We start from the raw sequence: 25,370 nt of genomic DNA, 5'->3' as shown, positions 1-25,370 counted from the left end.
ATTGTTGGCTACAGACTGAAACATACTTTCAGAATGCACTGGCCAAGGCAGGACTAAACTCGATGTGCCTTCTAATAATAATAATAAAAAAAGAAACAGAATAGTAATTTGTAAGCTAAAAAGCCTGTGTCTACACTTTTCTCTCGCCAAGTGGCAGCTGTTTTCAACTGGGGCAGGAGGGCGGGACATGACTGAATGGGTGTTTCTGATTTGTCAGCTGTCTTCAACTGGGGCGGGAGGGCGGGACATGACTGAATGGGTGTTTCTGATTTGTCAGCTGTCGTCCTTACACCGCATGGCATGCCCCAAGCATTTACAACACAGAATTCCAGGTTCTCCGCTCCAAAATCGGCAGCTTCAAAACGATTGATTTTTTTTTTTTAACCGACAACCAAAAAAAAATTAACCGGTTGACGTTGATTCGGTCAACCACCGGTCAAGCAGTCATCGGTTAACATCCCTAGAAAGCATACAGTAACTCAAATAATCACTCTTTCCAACCGTGGTGTGCAGAAAAGCATCCACACGATTGGCTGATTGGATAACTGCATGAATGAGCAGATGTACTGGCATTCCTATTACAGGGCCCAGTGAATCTGTACATAAATATACCTCTCCCGATTTTTTTTTTTAAATATCATGATATTTAACAGCTATTCCATGAAATCAAGCCGTACATGAGCTGATAGCCGAGTTGACTATGACGAGATTGAGTGGAATAACTGTTTTATTCTATCCACATTCACTGGATTTTAAGAAACAGCATTTTTATTTTTTGCAAATTCGATAAAAAAAAAACTTTATACAAAACGTCTGACAAAATTATTTCCGCTTAGAATGTAAACAAACAAGCAAAACGACAAGAGCAATTTGTGAAAAATACTATAATAATAATAATAATTCTTGAAAAATAAAAAAAGATACGTTCTTACCATCAAATACTTTTATTCCATATTTTGTTGCACTTTTTTTTTTTGGGGGGGGGGGGGGGGGGGGGGGGGTTCTTCTTTAGGGTATTTTGGCAGTTGGCAAACCAACTTAAAGTTGCATTACTGCCACCGACTGGGCTGGAATGTGGAACAGGAGATATTTTGGCGTGGACAACTATATTCTTTTAGCCATTTCTGTTTCTTTTAAATACCTGATAATTTTTGGAGTTTTGTTTTCAAGTAGAGTTCAAGTATTTCGTCCTCGGCTGGTTCAGCAGCACACTCTGCCATTTTGTTTTTCTCTACTCAAGGTATTGCTGGGTTGTAGTCACGTGACTTTCCTTAGCGGTTTTACCAGAAGTGAAATAGTTGGTGGTCTAAACAACTGCTGTAGTGCAAACAACTAACTTATCAGCGTATGCTTGTAATCTAGAAGCCACTGCTCGCTTTAGATATATTCAGGAGATTGCTATGTGCAATGGAATCGACCCCTACAGTCTGGGAAAGAAGGATTTGTCATACGATCTCGAAAACTACCCTTCAGTCGAGTTCCCCGACATCTCGAACTATCTGGTGTTGCAGACGTCCTTCTACACCGCAAAACAGATGAAAGTGTGGAAGAGTATGGAGGCTTACAACTTTTTGTATGTGGCTGGGTAAAGGACCTCGCTATCAAGTCGTTGCTGAATGAATCCTATATTGTTTTTGCTTGTATAAGTATGTTTTTTTTAAGCTTCTCGTTCGCGTCTTTACAACGAAGCGCTGCAAGTTGAAGTGTAAACAAACAATAGTTCGCTTGATTCTCACTTGTGTTGGCTCTTATCTCTCAGCTAAATCATTCACAAAGATCATCAGAAACCCCTTTAGTTAAACAAGACGGAGAAGTGATCACAGCGCACTGTAACTGTATGGCTGGGGAAGAATTTTATCGTGACCTTCATGCATATGGACTTTGTGAGGAGTGAGCTGTTAAAGAAACAGCTGGGGACTTCAGCGCTTCGTGACTAAAAAAAAAAAAAAAACGTAAAATAACACACAGCAAGAAAAGTACTTGGAAAACGCTAAGGACAGAGCTGAGAGGGAAATACAAACCTTTCACCAAGTGATCACTGCAAACTCGAGCATGCTTCGACTCGGCTCCCTTTGATTTCAGTGAGAGGTTCAAAAGCCACCTTTCTCGACGTCTTTTTGTGAAATCCTGTGTTTTTCACCCTTTTTTATTAGTTCACGGGGAACCCTGAACAAACTTTTATCAGTTTCACGGTTTGATCGATTCCAACAACCTAAAACAACGCAAGCGTAAGGCATTTTTCATGTGAGCAATGCACCTTCTCCGTACAAACGCTTTGTCAACTGAGCTTTGGTAGACCATCGGGTAAAGTTTTGAATAACTAACAAGGTGGATGTGACGTCACGTGAAACCCAGCAATACTGCAGTGCAATGCTCATATTCAGTGAATGTGGATAGAATAAAACTTAATACGTAATAGCAAAAATTTTACATTGTCGTTATAATGGCAATGAAATGAAGCCACCCCAAGCACCTGAGCCAATTCCTTTCTGGTCATTATGAGTAATTCTGATCGATGCTAATATGTGGTGATCATGAAGACCCAAAATTTAAATAAGTTCATAGTACATCTTGTTCCAAGTATCAATCCCAGAGGTCTTGCCCACCTGTCTGTAGACGTGCTTGGCGTGTTTGAGAATGGCAATGATGTCCCCAATGACCGTGATACCCAAGTCCATCATGATGTCCTTACTGAGATCCATCAGCATGGTCTTCTGAATTCTGCACAACACACACACACTGAATGAACAGGAACTCTCAAAGGGACCATTACACTGTGCTGTGTGAATGATTCTGTTCTCCTAACTGCAAAGATAAATAAACAAAGACTCAAAAAACAATCATTTTATACAATCTAACGTTCAAACATCTGAAGTTTGATCTGTGTCCCTGTCATGACGAGGGATTTTACCTGTTGTCTACAAAGGACACAGCGTATGTGGCAGCCATACCCGGTGGGATTCCTGCATCTCTGAAGAACTGGATCCACTCAGATGTGGCTGATTACAAAAGCAAGCAGAGTTCACGAATTAATCAAGACTGCAACACAACTGATCGGAATATCAGACAACATCTTGAACTTCTTTTACATACTTAACAGTTATTCCACAAAACCGAGTCGTACATGAGCTGACAGCTGATGAGGCATGTAGCAGAGTTGGCTATAATCCATGTATGACGAGACTGAGTGGAATAACTGTTTTATTCTATCAATGTTCACTGGATTTTGAGAAACAGTGCATTTTTATTTTATTGCAAATTTGATAAAACTTTATACAAAAGTTTTTTTTTTATTTTTGCATTTTTTGGGGTTTTGATTTTGAGTAGAGTTTTTATTTCATCCTGGGTTGGTTCAGCAACACCATTTTATTCCTCTTCGTCAGGGTTTTTTGGCCGTTGGCAACCAACTTAAAGATGCATTACCACCCCCAACTGGGCTGGAGTGTTAGGGGGGAAAATTAATTTTAAAATTTTATATTATATATATATCTCCTTGTAGAGAGCCAGCAGAGGGGGTGGAGAACCTGGAACCTACCAGTGGAGGTGGGTTGCAGGGGGTTCCCAGGGCAGTCCCTTTGGAGAGCACTAGGACGGCTTGGGGTTAGGGGTGTAACCCGTAAGAACTTGGTGAACAGCATCTCAAAGCAGGCGGAACAGGCATCCAGGTGGCTGTGGCTAAAGAGAAGTGACCGGTGGCTAAGCCAGGTTGGCAGAGAAGAGGGGGGACAGAGTTGCACGGCAGGTTCCTGAATGACAGAGGGAGCAGTTCCAGGACGCTGGTTCTGCTGTCAAGCCCCACTGAGGTGTCGTGGGCTTGTTGACGAAACACCGGTGAGGTGGGGTGCCCACTTGAAAACCCTGTGAAGTCTACAGGTCTTCGTCGTGCAGCTCTGCTTTCAGTTGAAGATGTCTGAGGGGAGCGACTTCTATGCTAGCCACCACACAGAAGGAGCAGGCCTTAATGCTTGCCAGGTGCAGTGGCTGCGGTATATCCTACCGTGTAAAGACATACATACATACACACATATATATATATATATATATATATATATATATATATATATATATAATTTTAGCTATTTGTGTTTCTTTTAAATACTTGATTAAATGATGTATCTAACTTGATGCACTTCGCCATTTTGTTTTTCTCTACTTGTGGTATATGAGCTGATAGCCTAGTAATAGTAGCCAGTCAGAGTGTGTGACTGCTCATATCCAGTGAACGTGGATAGAATAATACAGTTTTATACTGGAACACACGGATGATAAGGCACTGTGGGTGAACGCAACCCAGAGTCGAATTCCCACAACAATTTCATGGCTTCATGTGTAAGCAGAAGTGGATACATTACAAGGAAGGATGATAATGTCAGTTTTTGAGATGGTTGGGTTAAAACGTTGCACAGCGATGCAACAACAGGAGGAAAAGACTCAAGTCAACAAAGAGGAAGAGAAATGTCTAGTAATTGGAGGCAGAGTAAAAAAATTTGAATACAACCAGTATACTGATAATCAAAGCTGCAAAACAATCATTTACGATGATTATGAAACATTATCAATGTGTATTTTACATTTGGTGCGTTGTTCACTTCACCAACAATTGAAATGTGCTATAATGTAAGAGCTTAGTCCTCTGTTCCTGGGTAGAATGTGGGCAGCAGCATTGCTACACAGCGCTTCGCGCAAAGCTGTTTTCAGGCCCAACAGTGGTGTGAACAAAAAACGATGAACTGATTTCACTTGGAACAACATACAATGAACTGTCATGTGAATTCATGACCCTTCAGGGTTTCGCGGTGTCGCAGACAACAACACCTTCATTGGACTTGTCTCTGACGAGGATGAGTCTGCTTACAGGTGGGAGATTGACCATCTGGTGTCCTGGTGCAGGCAGAACAACTTAGAGCTTAATGCTCTAAAGACAGTGGAGATGACTGTAGACTTCAGTAGGAGCTCCTCCACACCCTCCCCCATCACCCTGTTTGACTCCCCAGTAACCTCTGTGGAGTATTTCCTCTTCCTGGGCACTATAACCACCCAGGACATTAAGTGAGAGATGAATACCTGCTCTCTCACCAAGAAAGCACAGGAAGAGGACGTTCTTCCTGTGGCAGTTGAAGAAGTTCAATCTGTCAAAGACAAAGATGGTGCACTTTTACACCATCATCATCGAGTCCATCCTCACCTCCTCTATCACGGTCTGGTAGGCTGCTGCCGCTGCCAGGGACGAGAGCAGACTGCAACGCATCATTCTCTCTGCTGAGAGGATGATTGGCTGCAACCTTCCGTCTCTTCAGGACCTGTACGAGTCCAGGATACTGAGGAGAGCAGAAAGGATTGTGGCTGACCCCTCTCACCCCTGGCACAAACTTTTTGAATCACTCTCCTCTGGTAGGAGGTTGCGGTCCATTAGAACCAAACAAAACCGCACACCATAAGGTCAGCTTTTTCCCCACTGCAACTGGTCTCATCAATAAAGTCAGAGACCCCCATTGACTCTAACCTCACACTTCCAATCTGTGACATTAAAGAAAGTATCTCGCAAATAAACACAGTGAGCTACAAGTCTGCCTTTATAAAAAGGGTGCATTTTGAATTTGTTTTTAAGGATATAACCACTAAAGTGATGAAAATAGACGGGACTATTTTTTGTCAGGGAGGCCGCCATAACTCTATCGTTCGTGATGTCATCTTCCACGAGCATAGCAGAGGTGTACAAGTGCATGCGATACTAGTGTCAGCGGGGTGAAGTATTCTGTCAGGGATGGTTGGAGACGGATGTAAGTGCAGAAGATCTTTATTATAAAGAAAAGTACAAACAGGCAAACGGTCCAAATTGGTCGTGAACGGTAAAAAAGGCAATAGGTCGAGCGAGGCACAAACAGAATATCGTAGACAGAAGCAGGGTCAAAAACAAGGAAACAGAAACCAGGAAATTAGTCAGGAAACAAGGCTCGTTAACGCGTCACAACAACGCAATACTTCGCAAAGCAAGTCTGCATTCTGAGTCCTTATTTAGGCACACTAATTGCACCTTAATCCCGTACAGGTGCGTCATTCGTGGCGCATGCAAGTCAGTTTGGAGCGCACACTGTCCAGAGCGCACCTGAGAGTCCTTCTGTTGTGACAACTAGACTATAATATGATATGATATTATGCGACTTCTCGGTCAATTTATTTGCATTTCTCCACAAAAATTATGTCAATGCAGTATTAGAAAAGGACTCAAAATAAAGTAGTGGCTAGTTTATTTCCTGTTTGTTTAAAAAAAAAAAAAATCACCTGCTTATTTTCCATCCGTTTGATGTGTGACACAGTATGCAGTCATGCAGAATCCTACATCACGCAGCGCCACCCTTGTTTTTGTTTCCTAATCCATGTATCTGGCTAATCCAGTATGGCCGTGCCCAGGGAAATGGCCCAACAGACTGGTGTTACAACTTTAACATGTTTTTTAAGCTAAAGTTTGCTTAATTTTTTGTCTAGAACATCTTGTATTAATGTATATAGTATATGTTACTGTATAATTATGACATTTCATAACCCTGTAATTTCAAAATTTCCTGGCTAATTGCTTTCATGCACTTCGTCTCTGAACTGCGATTTTGCAAATTTCATGGTCATGTCAGGGCGTCTCTGTGTGGAGAACATGCAAACTCCACACAGAAAGGCCCTCGTCGGCCGCTGGGTTCAAACCCAGAACCTTCTTGCTGTGAGGCGACAGTGCTAACCACTAGACCACCGTGCTGCCCATGTCATCAGTGTTTCCCCCAAGTTTACAGATGGGGGGGCTGGATGAGGATGGTCATCTGCAGGACCCCTCCTTGCAGCTCATATTACAGAGCATTTGGACCTGAACAAAGAGTTAAAGGAGTTATATTTGAGTCTTCACATTAATTTTAGAACAATAATTTTTACAGAGCTGCACATTCTGGGTTTTTTTGGGGGGGGGGTTTAAAAATGTGTGTGTGCGTGTGTGTGTGTGGGAGGGCAATATAACGGTAGGGGAAACACTCGTCATACATCTTCATTCTGTGAACTTTTATTGCACATTCTGGCACACACTGTACAGCTTGGCAATTTCTTTAACCCACTGCACATGTTTTCTTCTTCCCACACATTCATGCCATGACTCTTCATCATCTTCATCCAAGTGACCTGGTTTTTCTGCACATTCCGGGACAAACTGTAAGGCTTGGACTTCAAAACAACCCATGCACATACCCCTTAAATATGTCCACTTTTCAAATTTGTACGTTTTAGAGTCTTCTTATCTTTTATTCTATTTATAGAATTACTTTTGTCTTTTTTTATTCTTCTTTCTTAACTGTTTAAGCACCAATCACCAAAGCAAATTCCTTGTATGTGAGAACGGCGAAAAGCTCAATTCTGATTCCAATTCTGAACAAGTGTTGCCAGGAAAAAAAAACCTCGCCCAGTAGCACTTATGATGAATATGAAGGAAGATATTGCAAAAAAAAAATAAAAATAAAAGTACCCTATGGGTACATGTGGCTACTGCTTATAAATAAAATTGTTTTCTGATACCATGTCCATACAGTAAATATAGCATATATATTTACTCTATGAGGCAGTAGCCACAAAAATGAAGCGTAATCCAAAAATGAACAATTTAAAAATCACAGAAGTAAAATATACCAAGTGTCTGTACTTTATATTCTTCTACTCTTACCTCTTACAGTTTTCAAAACTGAAACCTCCGAACTGAGGCTGACATACACACGCTGTCGCCATGACCGAAACTCTTATTTCTTGGAAATGGCCCGGCGCTAGAGCTCAGTGGAACGCGCTTTCCCTCTGTAATAAGCATAAACATGCCTGAAAGCGATTTCTTTAGTCTAATCCATTTATTTCGAATGGTGAACCGAATTGTATACACTCACTGGCCATTTTACACATGTACGCGCAGTGCGTGATTGTTATTCTTACAGCACGATGACGTAGTGGCTAACGCCTCTAGATGAGGCAGTAGACACAACAAAAACGATTTTGACCTTTTTGGTGACCTTGACCGGATGACCCTCAAAATGTTGGAGGTTCTATTTGAGACCAATGCCCATCTATCCTGAAAGTTTCATGAAGATTGATCCAGTCGTTTTCCCATAATATTGCTTACAAAAAAAATAAATAAAGAAAGAAACCCTACCAAAAACAATACCTCGCCCTGCTTACTCCATAGCGGGCAAGGTAAAAATGTGACTAATAGAAAAGCCAAGGGCGAGTAATGCTCTCTTCTTTCCACACATACCTACAACACCAGTGGGAACAAAAAAAATAACATGCTGCAGACAGGACTCGGAATGACAGTGGCAATGAAAGTGGGATTGATAATAATAATAACAACAGGGCTCGACATTAACGGTAGTCCGACTGTCTGGGACAACCAAATGTTCAGTCCGGATAAGTCAGATCTGCATCTGCCTGTCCAACGGGACAAGTTGAATTATTCCCAACTCTTCCGGAAGTTCCAGAAGTCTCTCGCATAGCAGCCCACTGATGCCTGCTACAATATCCCAGAATCTAGAGCAGGGGTGGCCAACCAGTTGGAGACCAAGAGCCACATTTTTTACTGTATTACCACAAAGAGCCACATCATACACATGGGCACACGAACATCACCCATCCCTTCCTTTCTCTCTCACACACACACACCTCTGCTCAGCCAGATTAATAGTAAATGTCACACACCAACATATTTACTCCTACAGTACTAAGACCACAGGCTGAGGCCAGTCATTTTTAACAATGAACATTGTGTGCACTTACTATGCATGCTGCTTAGTGGGACTCATGGCATAACCAAAAAAAAGCCACACCATACACATGACCACACGTGTACCATACATGTGACCCCCCTCGCTCTCTCTCTCCCTCACAGACACACACGCTCAAACACGCACCTCTGCTCAGCCAGATTAATAGTAAATGTCACATGCCAACATGAGAGAAATTTACTCCTTCAGTCAGTACTAATACCACAGGCCAGTCATTTACAGCAATCAATATTGTGTGCACTTACTATGCATGTTGCTTAGTGGGACTTCTGACATTCCTTGCCTTGAACAATCCTCTTCAAATCTGGCTTGTATTCCGTCGTTGCCACTCGAAGCAGTTCTTTCACATGGGTGTCAGTCAGAACAGAACGATGCTTTGACTTCGTTTCATGGTAGAGAACACAGACTCGCAGACGTATGTTGACCCAAACATTGACAGTATCTTAAGCGCAGCCCGTTTCACATTCGGGTATTTTTCCAATGGCACACTTTTCCAAAACTCAATGGTGCCTTCCCTCAAAACAGGTTTCAGTTGGTCTTCCTCACGAAGATCGATCATCTCCAACTCAGCCGCAGCCTCATCTGTGACAAGCAGGGCTTTCAAACAGTCCATCTCCGCATTGAATGGGTCGACGAGGAACGTAATCTGTGGCCTTTTCAGTTGTATATCACGGAACCGGGTTACAAAGCTTTCGTGCAGGTTTTCAATTAGTGTTGCATATCTGGCTCCTTGCTTATTCAGGGAGGCGGGAAGCTTTGAAATGAGCTAATGACGACTGACATATAAGGCAGAATGGCTTGCCATTACGTTCAACAAAAAAGTATAAACTCTCCCACTCTGTTAAAAATGTCCTATGTTCGTCTTCATATTTTCGTTTTGCTGTGCATTTTTTCATTGCCATTTTGAGAGGCTACTTGACACAAGATACACCTTGCCCAAAAACTCAGCGATTATCTCATGCACATGCGCATTTGACATGACCTGAAAATACCGTAATGTACCCAAGCAAAGTGAAGATGTATTTGACGAAAATACCATACTGAACTCAAGCAAAGTGCACACGCACATAAAAAAAAAAAACACAAATACAAACTTCGATATGAACGTAAGAGCCGCATGACACCGGGCAAAGAGCCGCATGCGGCTCGCGAGCCGTGGGTTGGCCACCCAAGATCTAGAGCAAGTGAGCAAGCAAGAGCATGCGTGTGTGTGTGTGTGTGTGTGTGTGTGTGTGTGTGTGTGTGTGTGTGTGTGTGTGTGAGAGAGAGAGAGAATGCACACCCGTGTGCACAAGAGAGAACATCCTGATTGGTCTGTTTTGTTAAGTAGACCAATCAGTGTTCTGCGTCAGTGGGCTTTACGTCTTCTCTCTGAGAGTCCATCAGTTCCATGTATCCAGGAGCGTCATGTCAGAGTGCCCCAAAAAACAAAAGTACAAAACCTACTTCACCTCAGACTACACAAAAGTGTCCCCTTGCCTAATAGGGGTAAAATAACGACAGTGTTGTGCCTGTGTGTAACAGTGATTTTAGCATCGCCCATGGCGGGGTAAACGATTGTAAAAGACAGGATGAGGGGAGTTTAACAGTGTCATTTGTTCATGTGCACATTATTTATACGAGCTGGCTTGCTGCTACATGAGAAGGCCAAACTCCTTGAAGACTTGCTTAAAGTTGCAATAGAATATTTTAAAAAATGAGTTAAAACATAGTACTAAGGAGTTTACATAAATAGTATAAGTAGTCTACAGATTTTAATGTCACATTTTCTACATACAGGCCAATCTCATTTGGTTTATAGATGAGAGAAAATTACCCAAACCATTATTAATATTACCATTATTTAATATTATTTCTGCCGCGTTATTTAGCGCTCGCTCTCTCTGTGTGATATATATATATATATATATATATATATATACACACATACACACACACACCCCAGACAATACAGTAATGATACCTTATGGTTTTATAATTTTTAGGGACCACATCTTTTAGGGATTGTTGAAAATCACCATTTTTATAGCAATTATTCCAACAAAACAAGTTCAATCCCCTCAGTGATCTGGCCGTGTTATTGTTTACGAAATTCCGGTGAAGCCGAGTACAGCAGGTGAGGCCAAAAAAAAAATTACCTTTGTTTCGGGTTTCCCGACCGACCCATTGAAACGGAGCCAACTGTGCATGTCTAAATGCCAAAATATGGAAAAAAATAATTTCTGTTTCGGGTTTCCCGACCGACCCTGAAATTAGCTGGCAAATCTAACTATTTTATCAGATTTTCTAAAACACATACATGTTGACAAATAAAAATGAAATGCTTATCAAACATTTCACCAAAGTAAGACTGGAATATCGCCGGCACCATATTGAGGCTGTTCCAGTGCACCAACCAATCAGCGTCCACGTTACATACAGGACGAGAAGTTGCTGTTGCTAGCGCGAGAAGATGGACGCTGAGAATGTTATTGTCAATATTTTACAAGATTCTTGCAAACATGGAGAAGGATTGAACATATTTCATGTTTTGGATACCCGTAAAACATTTGAAGATACTGAATCTGACTTTGCATGTTTGTCAACAACAAATCTGGAGATATCGATGTCAGAATCAGCTAAAGGGCCATGGACAACTTTGGAGAACACTGACCAAATGTACAGACAGCCACTCAAAAATGTGTTCGGTGTTTTCAAGAATCTAAAAGTTTTGAAGTTGAAATGTATACAAAATGATTCTGAAGCAGCTGCTGAACCCCCAAACAAGACAGCACGAACCAATGCATTTGATATCATGATGAAAGCTACATTCCATCGTGCCAATTATTCTCTGCCCAGCAAAAAAGTTGCCAGGTAAGGTGGTCTATTGATGCCAACATATATTATTTTTGGACAGAAAAAATCTGCAATTTATCAGAGTTAATTCAGGACTGTGACAGCATCAAAACTCAGTTAAATCTTTTCATGACATGGTTCATTGCTTGTTTAGATATCCTGAACCTCCAAGGCTTTAAAAAAAAGTTTTTAGCACTGGTACCTGTGATATTAAAGTAGAATCTCACGGAATATAAGTTTGTGCATTTAAAACAATTTTTACTAATATTTACAAATGTGTGTTGTGATAGTGAAATAATTAGTGCTGTCAAGCGATTAAAATATTTAATCGCGATTAATGTCGCGACTGTCATAGTTAACTCGCGATTAATCGCAATTTAATCGCACATTTTTGTCACATGAAAAACCATTGTAATTCTCTTATCAGCATAAAAAAGTGAATGGGCTTGCTCACCGTTCGAACTACGGGGGTACTCGGGGGATCCGAGATCCCCTGAAACAGACATGAGATCCCTTGAAACATGATTTGGGAAATGTTGGGGGGTCTCTAAAATATTGGCAAAATGATGTTTATTGACATAGCAATCGTGTGTAACGGGAAGTATTTGCATATCCGAAGTGAGCGCGCGATGGAGAGCCGCGCTCTGAGACAAGCGCAAGCACCCCCCCCCCCCCCCCCCAAGGAAAATAAGGGACCCCCCCCCCCCCCCCGAAAATATCAGCATAGTTCAAACACTGGTTGTACCAATGTTTTTTTTTTTATTGCAGAGCATAACACGTCTTGTCACAGCCACTGCAAAGTGGGGCTGGAGCCGCCGATGGGAAAACGAAACCTAAGCCGAGCACTGTGGCTCTTCGGGGGAGGGCAGAGGACTCTGGCTGTGCGGGGCGTGGCATCATGTCACAGAGCGTTAATCTCGCGATAAAAAAATTATCGCCGTTAAAATTGAGGCAAGTTAACACGTTAATAACGCGACATTTTTGACAGCACTAGAAATAATTTAATATCGATGGGTAAAAAAAATTTTTCTAAAACCCGACCCTATTTTATCATCTCTCAAAAAAAAAAAAAAATCCCTACCTACCGAGCCAAACTCAAAACAGCATGAAACCCTAAACAAAGTATTAATTTTTTTTGGCCTGAGTGTGTAAAAATAACCAGGTTGTAATATCTAATTATAGATTATTAGACTCATTAAAATAGGAGAAATGATGATCAAATACCTCAATAAAATAAACATCCGTGGTGAATGTTCATTTCATTCGGACATTCATTGTATTTTTCTTTTGTATGGTTCATGTTAACCATCACAAACGTGGTAAAATATTTTGCGGGAATTTTACGACGGTGCCGAAATCACTCATGATTTGCTTTCATTCACAACGTGATTCTGTCCCCCTTATCATGTCCAGCTTGTTTTCTTTCAGTTTCATTTCATTAAGTTAATTCATACTTTAAGTTTTACTGAGTTAATCAAGATTTAACTTTATTTCCTCCAGAAGCTTTGAATTTGGGTGAGTCTAAGGCCCTGTCCACACGGCAACAGATTCAGGTGAATCTGATAAAATTGTTTATCGTTTTGGCCTGGCGTCCACATGGCACCGGCGTTTTGGGTGCCCCAAAACGATATTTTTTGAGAACGGGTTTCAGAGTGGAAAAATCTGGCAATGGCGCCGTTGCGAAGTCGTCTGGATGAGTAGAACGGATTTGTTTACGATGATGTCACAGCCACATGACTAGAATAAGCAGCACTCTCGCTGTTTTGTATGAACCACTGCATTGCATTCACTTTTGTATACAGCTTTTCTTTTAAATAAACAAGTAACTGAACCATTTCTTGAATTTCTTTTTTTTACTGGATAAGACTGCTTTTCAAAATGTTCACAAACAATATAAAAAGTTATATAAATTATATAAAAATGCTTTTCAAAATGTTCACACACAATAAGAAAATTAAGTTATATAAAACTATGCACACTAATAAAACTAATTTGTACACACAGAAGGCACGATTTCCTCACGCAGTCGCAGCTATCTTCTTCTTGTTGTTGTGTGTTTGTTCCTGTGAGTGCTTCACGCCGGGTAGAAGAAGGGGTTTATGCGCATGCGTCCTACTTCTTCTATTGTTCTGGTGTCTCCGATGGGACCGTCTTACAGTGCACGTAGAGGTGTGGCATGTGTATTGCATCGTTTTCAGCAAGCATTGCGTTGCCATATGTACCTGATATTTTACTGATCCTTTGCCCATGTGGACGCGATATTTTTTTAAATAAAATCTCGTTGCCATTGTCGTGTGGATGTAGCCTAACTCTTAAAACTGCAGATCAGGTAATGGGTTAGAACAGCACACGCACCATAATGGGGCACTGGATAGGTTTTGTTTATTGTTACAGTTAGAGTTTTATGGAAAAGTTTTAAATCATCAAAGCATAAATGATCATTATAACTATAGCTGATTTTTTTTGGTAAACTTTGTTAATCACTTTCCTTTCACTGAACTAGTAAATACAAAGTAATAAAAAGGTTATAGTCAGGACAAGTGAAAAATCTTGCTGTGCAACAAGTTAGTGTCAAGCCCTGTAATAATAATAATAATAATAATTATTATTATTATTATTATGCCAAGCAGCACATCCATGATGTATGAAAGCTCCTGCTTGCTGAGTGAAGTATCATAAACATATTAGATTTCAGGGTAGGGACTGGACTTTGGCTGGGGCAAAAAACAACCAGATTCAGTTTTACACACCCATTTACAACACTATGATTTGGCCCTAGGATGAGGGGGGAAAAAAGTTACATTTGTGAACTTAAGTGACTTGGTGTATGCAAATTTTGGGGCGGAAATATTAGTAACAGTCACGACCGTTATGAAACACTCCAGGATTTTGGAACCAGCCCGATTTATCGCCCTTTTTTTTTGCATATGGGGTCATTCCGTGCCAACTCACCTAGGGGTCCCCAGGTCACCCTCTCAGATTTTGCTGAAAAAATTCTTATATGTAGATCTATATGTTTCTACACTCTCTGCAAAGTATTAGCTTTCAATTCCTCATAGTTTCCGAAAAACAGGCCTTTGAAATTTGACCCCCAAAAAGCTAAATTTGCAAAACGTGCTTTCTTCCAACTTCAGGAGCTTATAATTTTTAAATGGATTAAACCTGGAAGCCAATATTGCAGATATTTACTAAATGGCATCCAAGTTTTTCAATTATGCCATCAGTTAGCCTCTGGGATGCTTATTTATCACTGTATAGGAAGCCAAAAATGGCTTTTCGGCCAAAATGAGCTAAAATAGGGTGTAACTATAGGAGCCATTCTGGAAAAATGGATCAACTCAGACTTTTCTCCTCATAACACAGTAATTATATGGTCATTATCTGTTCATAGGTACATTTTTTTCCAGGATAACACTGTTAGGTGATGAATTACAAAAGTTTTAACATAAGCCCATCTCTCCGAGGGCCCAAAAATAGCCCATTTTTGCCCCCTAGTTTGACCATGTGTTAGGGTTTTGCTGGGATTCGAACCTGGTTCGTTGGTGTGATAATCCAGCAAACCCCCACTAGGCCACCAGGGGGATGACTCAAATGCAGAGGCGTGAGGCGGAAGTAGAAAAAGAATCAAAAGGTTTATTTAAACTATATACACTATATACAGGGCAAAACAAAAGACAAAAAAAAACCAAAGAGTATAATCCAAAAGAAAAGCAAAGTGCAAAAATTCAAAAGCTAAGAAGATCAAAAAACACAGTACAAAGGAAACTGGAGATAAACATAACAGCACAAAGACTCCGTGACAAGAGGACTGAACTCAGGGGTATAAATAGACAAACTAATTAAGGACACAGGTGAAGATAATTAGGCAATTAACACAAACACAAGACACAGGAACAGTGGCGGCCTCTAGAGGCCAAAATAAACATGACATGAAAAGGAAATAACAGCGGCCTCTAGAGGCCAAAACAGTCCTAGTCCTAACAGGACCCCCCCCTCTAGGAGCGTCTCCTGACGTTCCCAGGGCGATCCGGATGGGCCGAATGGAAGTCCCGACATAGTTCTTTATCAAGGACATCCCGAGCAGGAACCCAGCAGCGCTCCTCAGGACCATAGCCCTCCCAGTCCACCAGATATTGCAACCCGCCGCGGACCCGGCGGGAGTCAAGCAGGCGATTCACAGTGAACACAGTCTGCCCCTGGAAGATGCGGGGGGGGTGGGGGGTTCCTAAGGGCAGGGGCATACGTAGACGTCAGTACGGGCCGTAACAGGGAAACATGGAAAGTGGGGTTGATCCTCAGAGTCCGGGGCAACTGGAGCCGGTAGGAGACAGGGTTCACCCTGCGCACCACCTTGAAGGGGCCAATGTAGCGAGGAGCAAGCTTGCGGTTCTCCACCCGCAGTGGAAGGTCCTTAGTGGACAGCCAAACACGCTGCCCAGGGCGGAAAGCGTGTGCAGGTCTTCTATGGCGGTTGGCCTGAGTCTGGTTGGTTCTGGAGGTCTGTATGAGGGTCTTCCTGACCTTGCTCCAGGTCTTGCGACACCGTCTCACATATTGGTTGACCGAGGGCACCCCCGCGTCCTCCTCCTGGTCCGGGAACAGAGGTGGCTGGAACCCGAATTGGCACTGGAATGGCGACAGCTTGGTGGCCGATGACTGCAGGGTGTTGTGGGCGTACTCCGCCCATGGCAGCCAGGTGCTCCACGATGTCGGGTTATCCATAGCCAGGCCTCGCAGGGTGGTTTCCAGGTCCTGGTTGAGCCTCTCCGTCTGACCATTGGACTGTGGGTGAAACCCAGAGGAGAGGCTGGCAGTGGCTCCGATGACCTTGCAGAACCCGTGCCACACTCGGGAGGAGAACTGGGGCCCTCGGTCTGAGACGATGTCCTGTGGAAGACCAAAGACTCGGAAGACATGATTAAACAAAAGTTTCGCAGTTTCAAGAGCAGAGGGGAGTTTGCACAGTGGTATGAAGCGGCAGGCCTTGGAGAATCTGTCAACTAAGACCAAAATGACCGTGTTACCTTGTGACTCAGGGAGACCCGTGATAAAGTCGACTGCCACGTGGGACCAGGGACGCCGGGGAATGGTCAGAGGATGCAGGAGACCCTGGGGACGCTGTCGTGGGTTCTTGGTTCTGGTGCAAACCTCACAGGACAGGACAAATGACCTTACTTCCTTCTCCATGTTAGGCCACCAGAAGCGTCTTTTCAGGAAGTCCAGGGTCCTCCGAGCTCCCGGGTGGGCGGTGAGAGGGGAAGAGTGACCCCACTGGAGAACCTTGGCCCGGGCTTGATGTGGGACGTACAAGAGGCCTGGTGGCCCCGTCCCAGGACCGGGGTCCTGGCGTTGGGCTCGTCGGACAGCCTCCTCAATACCCCAGCGGACAGGGGCCACAATCCGGGACACAGGGATAATAGGCCCAACTTCATTCTCCCTGTTAGTGGCAGAGAACAGTCTGGACAGTGCGTCAGGTTTGGTGTTCTTGGAGCCGGGGCGGTATGAGAGGGTGAAGTCAAACCGACTGAAAAACAGGGCCCACCTAGCCTGTCGAGGGTTCAGTCTCTTGGCTTGCTGGAGGTACTCCAGGTTCTTGTGGTCAGTCCAAACCAGGAATGGATGTTGTGCTCCCTCCAGCCAGTGCCTCCACTCCTCAAGGGCCAGTTTGACCGCTAGCAGTTCTCGATCCCCCACATCGTACCGGGACTCAGCAGGACTCAGGCGGTGGGAGAAGTAAGCGCAGGGGTGCAGCTTTCCTTCCGAACGTTGAGAGAGCACCGCGCCGACACCACTGTCCGAGGCGTCCACCTCCACGATGAATGGTTGGGAGGTGTCCGGGAGAACCAGAATGGGTGCCGTGCAGAAGCGGTCCTTGAGGTCTTTGAACGCCTTTTCTGCCTGAGGAGACCAGCCATAAGATCCACCTGTCCCTTTGGTGAGGTCTGACATGGGTGCTGCCACAGAACTGAAGTTCCTGATGAACTTGCGGTAGAAGTTAGCGAATCCTAAGAACCGCTGAACCTCCTTAACGGACTTGGGAGTAGGCCAATCCCGGACGGCCAGGGTCTTGGCAGGGTCCATTTGGAGTTGGCCTGTCCGTACAATAAATCCCAGAAAGGAGACCTCGGGAACATGAAATTCGCATTTCTGGGCCTTGGCGAACAGATTGTTCTGTAGCAGCCTCTGGAGAACCTGGCGGACATGGTGGCGGTGCTCCTGCACGGTCTTGGAAAAGATAAGGATGTCGTCGAGGTAGACAAAAACGTATAGGTTAATCATGTCCCTTAAGACGTCGTTGATTAGGGCCTGAAAAACAGCTGGTGCATTGGTGAGTCCGAAGGGCATCACCTGGTATTCGTAGTGCCCAGACGGGGTGTTAAAGGCAGTCTTCCACTCGTCTCCCTGTCGGATACGGATGAGGTGGTATGCGTTCCGTAGGTCCAACTTGGTGAAGACGGTGGCGCCTTGGAGCAGGTCGAAAGCTGTGGACATCAGCGGAAGGGGATATCGGTTGCGCACAGTGATCTTATTCAGGCCCCTGTAATCAATACATGGTCGGAGCCCCCCATCCTTCTTGCCGACAAAGAAGAAGCCGGCTCCAGCAGGTGAAGTGGAGGGTCGAATAAACCCAGAGACCAGGGCATCTTTGAGGTATTCCTCCATGGCCTTGCGTTCTGGCTGAGAGAGTGAAAACAGTCTGCCACGAGGAGGGGTAGTCCCAGGGAGCAAGTCGATGGCACAGTCGTAGGCCCGGTGCGGAGGAAGAACGGCGGCCCTGCTCTTGCTGAATACCTCCTTGAGATCCCAGTACTCTGTGGGAACTTGAGATAACTCGGTGAGATCAGGGGGCTCGGCAGGAGACACAGGAGAGCTAGAGAGCAGACAAGAGGTATGGCATGCAGGGCCCCATTCCACAACCTGGCTTGTTACCCAGTCTATGCGAGGGTTGTGGCGAGTAAGCCAAGGAAGGCCTAGAATAACTGGGAACTCAGGTGAAGGAATCAGGTGCAGGGATATTTCTTCCTTGTGACCTTGAGACTGGAGGAAGACTGGAGAAGTAACTTGAGTGACTCTTCCATCACCTAACGCTTGGCCATCGAGGGCAGACACAGACAGTGGGACTTCAAGAGGTGCAGTCGGAATATTGATGCTTTGGGCGAAGTGAATATCCATAAAGTTCCCAGCCGCCCCTGAGTCTATCAAAGCTTGACAAGAGTGGACAGACTCACCCCAGGAGATGGAGACCGGGATGTAGATTCCTTGGCCAGGGAGTCCGGGAGAGAGGGTAGGCCCCGTCACAACCCTCCCTCGGCTGGACGGGGCGGTCCTTTTCCCAAGAGTTCGGGACATGATGCTCGGAAGTGACCAGGCTTGCCACAGTAGATGCAGCACTTGTCCCTCCTTCTGCGCTCCCTCTCAGATGCGGAGAGGCGAGTACGACCCACTTGCATGGGTTCTGGACAGTCACTGAAGGAGGTAGACGGTCTCCAGGTAGAGGTAGGGAGGCTGGGGGGTCTCAAGGCTTGGTGGCGTTCTCTCATCCTGTTGTCCAGACGAATAGCATGTGAGATGAGGGTTTCGAGGTCACTTGGGCATCCAATAGAGGCCAGACCGTCCTTGATGGGGTCAGACAGACCATGGTGGAAGGCTGACACCAGGGCAGTCTCGTTCCATCCACTTACTGCTGCGAGTGTTCGGAACGAGATGGCGTAATCTGCGACGCTTCCTCCTTGCCGGATGGACATGAGCTTTCGGGCTGCGTCGGTACTGATGTCTGCCTGATCGAAGACCCGAAGCATCTCTTCAGAAAACAGCTGGAAATCAAAGCACTCAGGTCCCTGTCTTTGCCAGATAGCAGTAGCCCAGGCTCGCGCCTTACCAGCTAATAAGGTGATCACAAAGGCAATCTTGCGGCGATCCGTAGTGTAGGTGGTAGGCTGAAGCTCAAAGGTGAGTTGACACTGGGTAAGGAACTCTCGGCACTCACTGTGCTTGCCGTCATACCTCTGTGGTGCAGGAAGGCTGGGTTCGCGAGGTGAAGAAGGCAGCATTGCAGGAGGCACTGGAGCAGGAGTGGGAGCTGGATCAGGAGCAGGAACTGGATCAGGAGCAGGAGATGCAGGCAGAGATGTCAGCTGTGCCAGGGTTTTCCCAATTTGCTGAAGCAGTTCCTCGTGGCGAGCGAGGGCCTCACGTTGGCTGGTGAGCGTACGTCCATGAGCGTCCATGGTCGCTCCGAAGCGTGTCAAAGCTGCCATAATTCCCTGAAGGTTGGCCGGGTAGACAGTTGAAGCAGCCTCTGCTGAGTCGGTCATGACGGAGTCTTTCTGTTAGGGTTTTGCTGGGATTCGAACCTGGTTCGTTGGTGTGATAATCCAGCAAACCCCCACTAGGCCACCAGGGGGATGACTCAAATGCAGAGGCGTGAGGCGGAAGTAGAAAAAGAATCAAAAGGTTTATTTAAACTATATACACTATATACAGGGCAAAACAAAAGACAAAAAAAAACCAAAGAGTATAATCCAAAAGAAAAGCAAAGTGCAAAAATTCAAAAGCTAAGAAGATCAAAAAACACAGTACAAAGGAAACTGGAGATAAACATAACAGCACAAAGACTCCGTGACAAGAGGACTGAACTCAGGGGTATAAATAGACAAACTAATTAAGGACACAGGTGAAGATAATTAGGCAATTAACACAAACACAAGACACAGGAACAGTGGCGGCCTCTAGAGGCCAAAATAAACATGACATGAAAAGGAAATAACAGCGGCCTCTAGAGGCCAAAACAGTCCTAGTCCTAACACCATGTGGCTAGGGGTTCAGGATCTTCATTTTTTTTTTCTAAATATTGTCTCTTATAGGATGTATCTACTGACCAAATTATTTTACCGAACACCCATTGCTTCACATTTAAATCAATTTTTATGTACACAAACTTTTTTTTATGATTATTCCATTTTTCTCATATTTATCAGCTTATAGGCCTGAAATGGAACTATCCTGGACAGAGGTACTACAGAGTTTTATAAGCTGCCATAAAACAGTTTAGAGTGTTGTATCAGAATACCTCTAGAAAATGTTTATTTGAGTAGCATCTCATTTCTTTACTACATACAGATACACACATGTACACACTATATAATATGCATGTATACAAAGACAAAGTCATTTTTACCACTTTTAGAAAACTCCTTAATGCCATTTTCATCTGTCCTGACTCTTAATATCTAGTATTAAAAGGTGCATAATGTTACATCTTAGAAAACAGATCCTGAACATGCTTAAAGTCATGCTGTGACAGTTGATACTGACGTCCTCCAGATTTTATGTCGGGGCCTCAACCACACAAAGAATGTCCAGACAGACAGGCTGACTCTGCTGTCCCTAGACTGTTACTCCATCTGGTGGTGTATGCCATAACTAACATGACTTCAGTAAACTGTTAAAGTACTGTTGGACAGGTTTTTAAATAAAACTCCAAACATGTATGGATCATGATTGAAACAATATATTTATGAATAGCAAAAGTACCTAACATTATTACCAGTACTTTATGAGTAGAATAATCAATGTCACATAACCTCACTTAAGGTTAACCTCTTCATAAATAATTACCAGTTTGGGCCAAATTACCATTTTCAGTTTCCCATAGATAGAAAACTAAGCATTCTTCAGGCATTCTCATTCCAGAATATGAAAATGTGTATGCCAGTTTATAGATCTGTGCAGTATCACTTTTCTATATAGCCTAGTTCTGTTTCAGATTTTTAAGGTCCTGAATATGACAAAACAGTGATTTATGAAAAAAACGTTCATTCACATAAAAATTGATTTAAATGTGAAGCCATAGGTGTTCGCTAAAATAACTTGGTCAGTTGATACATCTTATAGGAGACAATATCAAGAAAAAATTAGATCCTAAACCCCTAGCCACATGGTCAAACTGGGGGGCAAAAATGGGCTATTTTTGGGCCCTCGGAGAGATGGGCTTATGTTAAAACTTTTGTAATTCATCACCTAACAGTGTTATCCTGGAAAAAATGTACCTATGAACAGATAATAACCATATAATTACTGTGTTATGAGGAGAAAAGTCTGAGTTGATCCATTTTTCCAGAATGGCTCCTATGGACCCTTTTCACGTAAGGTATTAGGCAGAGACCCGTCCACCCGTAAATTTGACGGGCAATTGCCGATTTCAACGGGCAAGTATACACACAGACGGATACTGAAACGGACGATAATGCCGAAAATTTTCGCACATGAATACTCCCACGTCATCCGATAAATCCAGTTATGTTCCGCCCACACACGGACTGGCCATCGGGAGTAGCGGGAGTTTTCCCGGTGGGCTGGTGGTTCAGCGTGGGCCGGCGGAGAAAAAAAAAAAAAAAAAAAACAGTTGCGCGCTGGCCTTTAATATGATAAGCAATGTTAACAGTTTCTTTAACAAACTGTTAACATTGCTTATTACAGTTGCGCACTGGCCTTTAATATGATAAGCAATGTTAACAGTTTGTTAAAGAAACTGTTAACATTGCTTATCATATTAAAGGCCAGCGCGCAACTGTTTTTTTTTTTTTTTCTCCGCTGGCCCACACTGAACCACCGGCCCACTGGGAAAACTCCCGCTACTCCCGATGGCCAGTCTGTGTGTGGTTCCGCCATCATTTACAAATCGTAAGAAACACAGTTTAATACGAAAAATACTGAAAACTTAAAATGAAAAATCAGAATATTTCATCGTTTCCGCCATTTTGGCCCGCACTGAATCTTGTAACATGCGGACTGAATAAATCGCGAATTCTGATTGGTCGAAAATTGCCAAACACCCTGCGTTGTAGTTTCCTCTTTCTTGGCGGGAGAACCACATTTTTTTTTGCTGACTCACTCTTCTGGATCAAGATGAATCCCAACAAACGCCCCAAATTGAATGTGACAAAAACTGATTCGTTTTTCCACAAAAAGACAGAAAAGGTATGTGTGATACATTGATTAACAAGGGGGTTTCATTGGGGTATGGTAAAATAGAATACTGTTGGTTTTTTTTTTTTTTTATTAAATACTGTAACTAGATCAAAAGATTATATACAATTCATTGTTGTTTATTTTCTTTTCACTTTTGTTACCAAATCAAACACCATACATACATCTGATACATTCAGGAGTGAAACTGAAAAAAATACAAAGTAAAAATATGCAATATTTCTGATCAAAAATTACACGCCATTTCACCCTGAAAATGTCCTAGAATGCAGGAAATGAAGTCTAAATTTCAAAAATTTTCTGGGGGGGCATGCCCCCAGACCCCCCTAGAGGGGCTTCGCACCTGCGGCGCTCGTCTTCACACCTGCGGCGCTTATCAGGATTATATCAAATATTATTTTTGACTGGTAAATTTCTTTTTCTGCCTAATACCCTATTTTCACGTGACGTCACGACAAACACGGCCGCCATTTTGGACATGTACTACCAGTAGTCTACCACAGCCAACAACGAGGAACGACGGCGAAGCATCGAAAGGAATATATTCATCTGCTGTGGGTTTGGAATTGGTAGCCTGACCGATTTGTTCATGTTTGTGGTGCCATTTGTTTGTTGACGCGTGTTGAAATGGAAGATTGGTTGTTGACATGATTTCCAGTGATGCTTTGGTGCTGCTGTGGATCAGATGTATTGAGTAGCCTGACTGTTTTTTTTTTTCTTGCGTGTGGTATCATTGTTGACGCGAGGTTGTTTTTTGAACGTGCCAATGCGGACACGATTTCCCCGATGAGTTATGACTTCAGACGCGATGCGTGTGTGGAGGTGTGGAGTCCGCGTGATATGTGCGTAAGATAGGCTTCTCATAGACCCGCGCTCTGAGACAAGCGCAAGCACCCCCCCAAGGGAAAAAAAAGGGACACCCCCCCCGAAAATATCGGCATAGTTCGAACACTGGGTTGGAGAAAGTAATGGCAAATAGTGAGTGCACAAACCATAGAAGCAGGCTTTTAGGCAGGATTTTTTTTTAGGGAGTCTAACTTTTTTGCAGGTGTCACTGTATGTGGCGAGGTGTAGCGGCGCGTTGAGCGCCGCTGGCACGAGTGTTTTAGGGGGTTCCGGGGGTACTCCCCCGGAAAATTTTGAAATTTCTAATGCTCTCAAATGCTATTTCCTTCATTTTGACAGCAAATTTTGAGCAATACAGCCAAGTGTTTTTGCCTTTGTTACAACATTCTTGTATCAATAGTATGAATAGGGTCCCTTTCAATGTACAAAGGAAGCTGCAAGTCTCAGGTACGACTGGAAGGTGGTATTTCTACTTTATGTCGTTGTGTTCAAAAGATATGGGCTGTCAAACACACTTTGACAGATTGTGACACCCTATAGGGTTGGTTGTCACAATGTTATTTCAATGGGGCGGTACAGGAACCGAAAATACATACATATTTTTGAGAATTATGTAAAAATGTTAAAGAAAATGTATTCAAAATACATGTAGGTATAACAGATTGGTAATACAATATCAACTTTGGGAACACCAAAACAAAATACACTGCAAACTGCGTATATTTTTAATGAATATTATTATTAAAATGGGTATATTTCTGGGATTTTTTGAGCTGGAGTTGCATATTAAGCATGACAAATTAGCTATAAAGCTTTCTGATCGCAGAATACTACATAAATAAAGCTTGTTGTAGCTGTGTTTGTCTCAGTCAGTAGTGCACCTATTGCAATTGCATTACATGTGACAACCAACCCCGAACACAGTGTGACAACCAACCCCGGCTGACCAGTTTTGCTTTCAAAGCCGCTAGCGTCCAAAGATTTAGTATAACAAAGAAAAAAACACACAGGAAATATGGCTAAGTCTTCAAACATTATAATGGTATAATCCCAGCATCCTTTAGAACGTGTCGTATTTGATTATTGTTTAGCCTACTAGAAATACTACCCGCCGGCTCGACTACCACACTCTCCACTACGTAGCCTGTAATGTTGGGAAAATCTGCATGAAAATGTGTTATTTACTGTTAAAAGGATTTATTCGGGATAAATAACATGTCAGGTAAGGCCGGTTTTCTATAGACTACATTCCACATTTAGCTGCGGCAATATAGTCTACGGCTATATTGTCTGGATATTTATGCCAGTGTCTCCTAGGCATACATCTTTTCCCCCTCTGCTCTGGGAACGCATATTACAAGTGCTTTGTACACCAAATTTATTTAATAACCCATTTATTTATAACGAGGGCTCTCACAACTTTGAAATTAGTGCAGCCATAGAAACGCGTGTTTCTGTAGCTCTGCGGCGGGTGCCTATATTTTGTACTCTGGGCTCGTGCTGTTGCTATGGTAACCCTGGGCGTCTTCGGGAAAGACAGCTGTCAAAGCGAGACTTCTGAAATTTCCAAAATGGCGGTGTCAACAAAGCTTGTAGATCCTCGGAAAGCTCAGACTCGGCGATTTTTTAACATATTCAGCTAAGTTACCGGACATAACACGGGCGGAAATATTAGGGCGTCTTTAGGGCGTCGTACTAAAAAGTAGGGCGTCCAATTTCTTGTTTTTTTCAGTACAGGGCGTCGAAAAGACGCCCAGACGCCCCTCTATCTAAAAGCCTGCATAGAAGGTAAACTGTACACAGCGTGATGTACAGTGTGATGGTATGTCTACTTTTAGATTGTGTCATTGTAGCAGCTAGATGAGCGAGAACCGAAAGGGTCTGTGCCATAAACCGTTATTTCTT

General features: G+C 43.4%; 1 protein-coding gene across 3 annotated transcripts in view; it reads right to left on the bottom strand.

Moving 5' to 3' along the window:
- Positions 1 to 25,370, bottom strand: part of c6h19orf47 (chromosome 6 C19orf47 homolog) — a 49,098-nt gene that overhangs the window by 15,554 nt on the left and 8,174 nt on the right. Inside the window, exons 1-3 of one of the 3 annotated variants that reach the window (XM_060923384.1) lie at positions 10,759 to 10,783; positions 2,912 to 2,999; positions 2,607 to 2,721 (exon numbers count right to left, since the gene is read on the bottom strand). In XM_060923384.1, the coding sequence (XP_060779367.1) occupies positions 2,607 to 2,721; positions 2,912 to 2,949 (153 nt within the window). In that variant the 5' untranslated portion in view covers positions 2,950 to 2,999; positions 10,759 to 10,783. Of the gene's footprint in view, positions 1 to 2,606; positions 2,722 to 2,911; positions 3,000 to 10,077; positions 10,115 to 10,758; positions 10,784 to 25,370 lie in introns of those variants that run through there. The other 2 variants (XM_060923382.1, XM_060923383.1) reach the window with 2 other exon arrangements.

The sequence above is a fragment of the Neoarius graeffei genome, chromosome 6, assembly GCF_027579695.1.
Source record: "Neoarius graeffei isolate fNeoGra1 chromosome 6, fNeoGra1.pri, whole genome shotgun sequence".
Classification (NCBI taxonomy): domain Eukaryota; kingdom Metazoa; phylum Chordata; class Actinopteri; order Siluriformes; family Ariidae; genus Neoarius; species Neoarius graeffei.
This window is presented reverse-complemented; position numbering and strand designations above follow the sequence as displayed.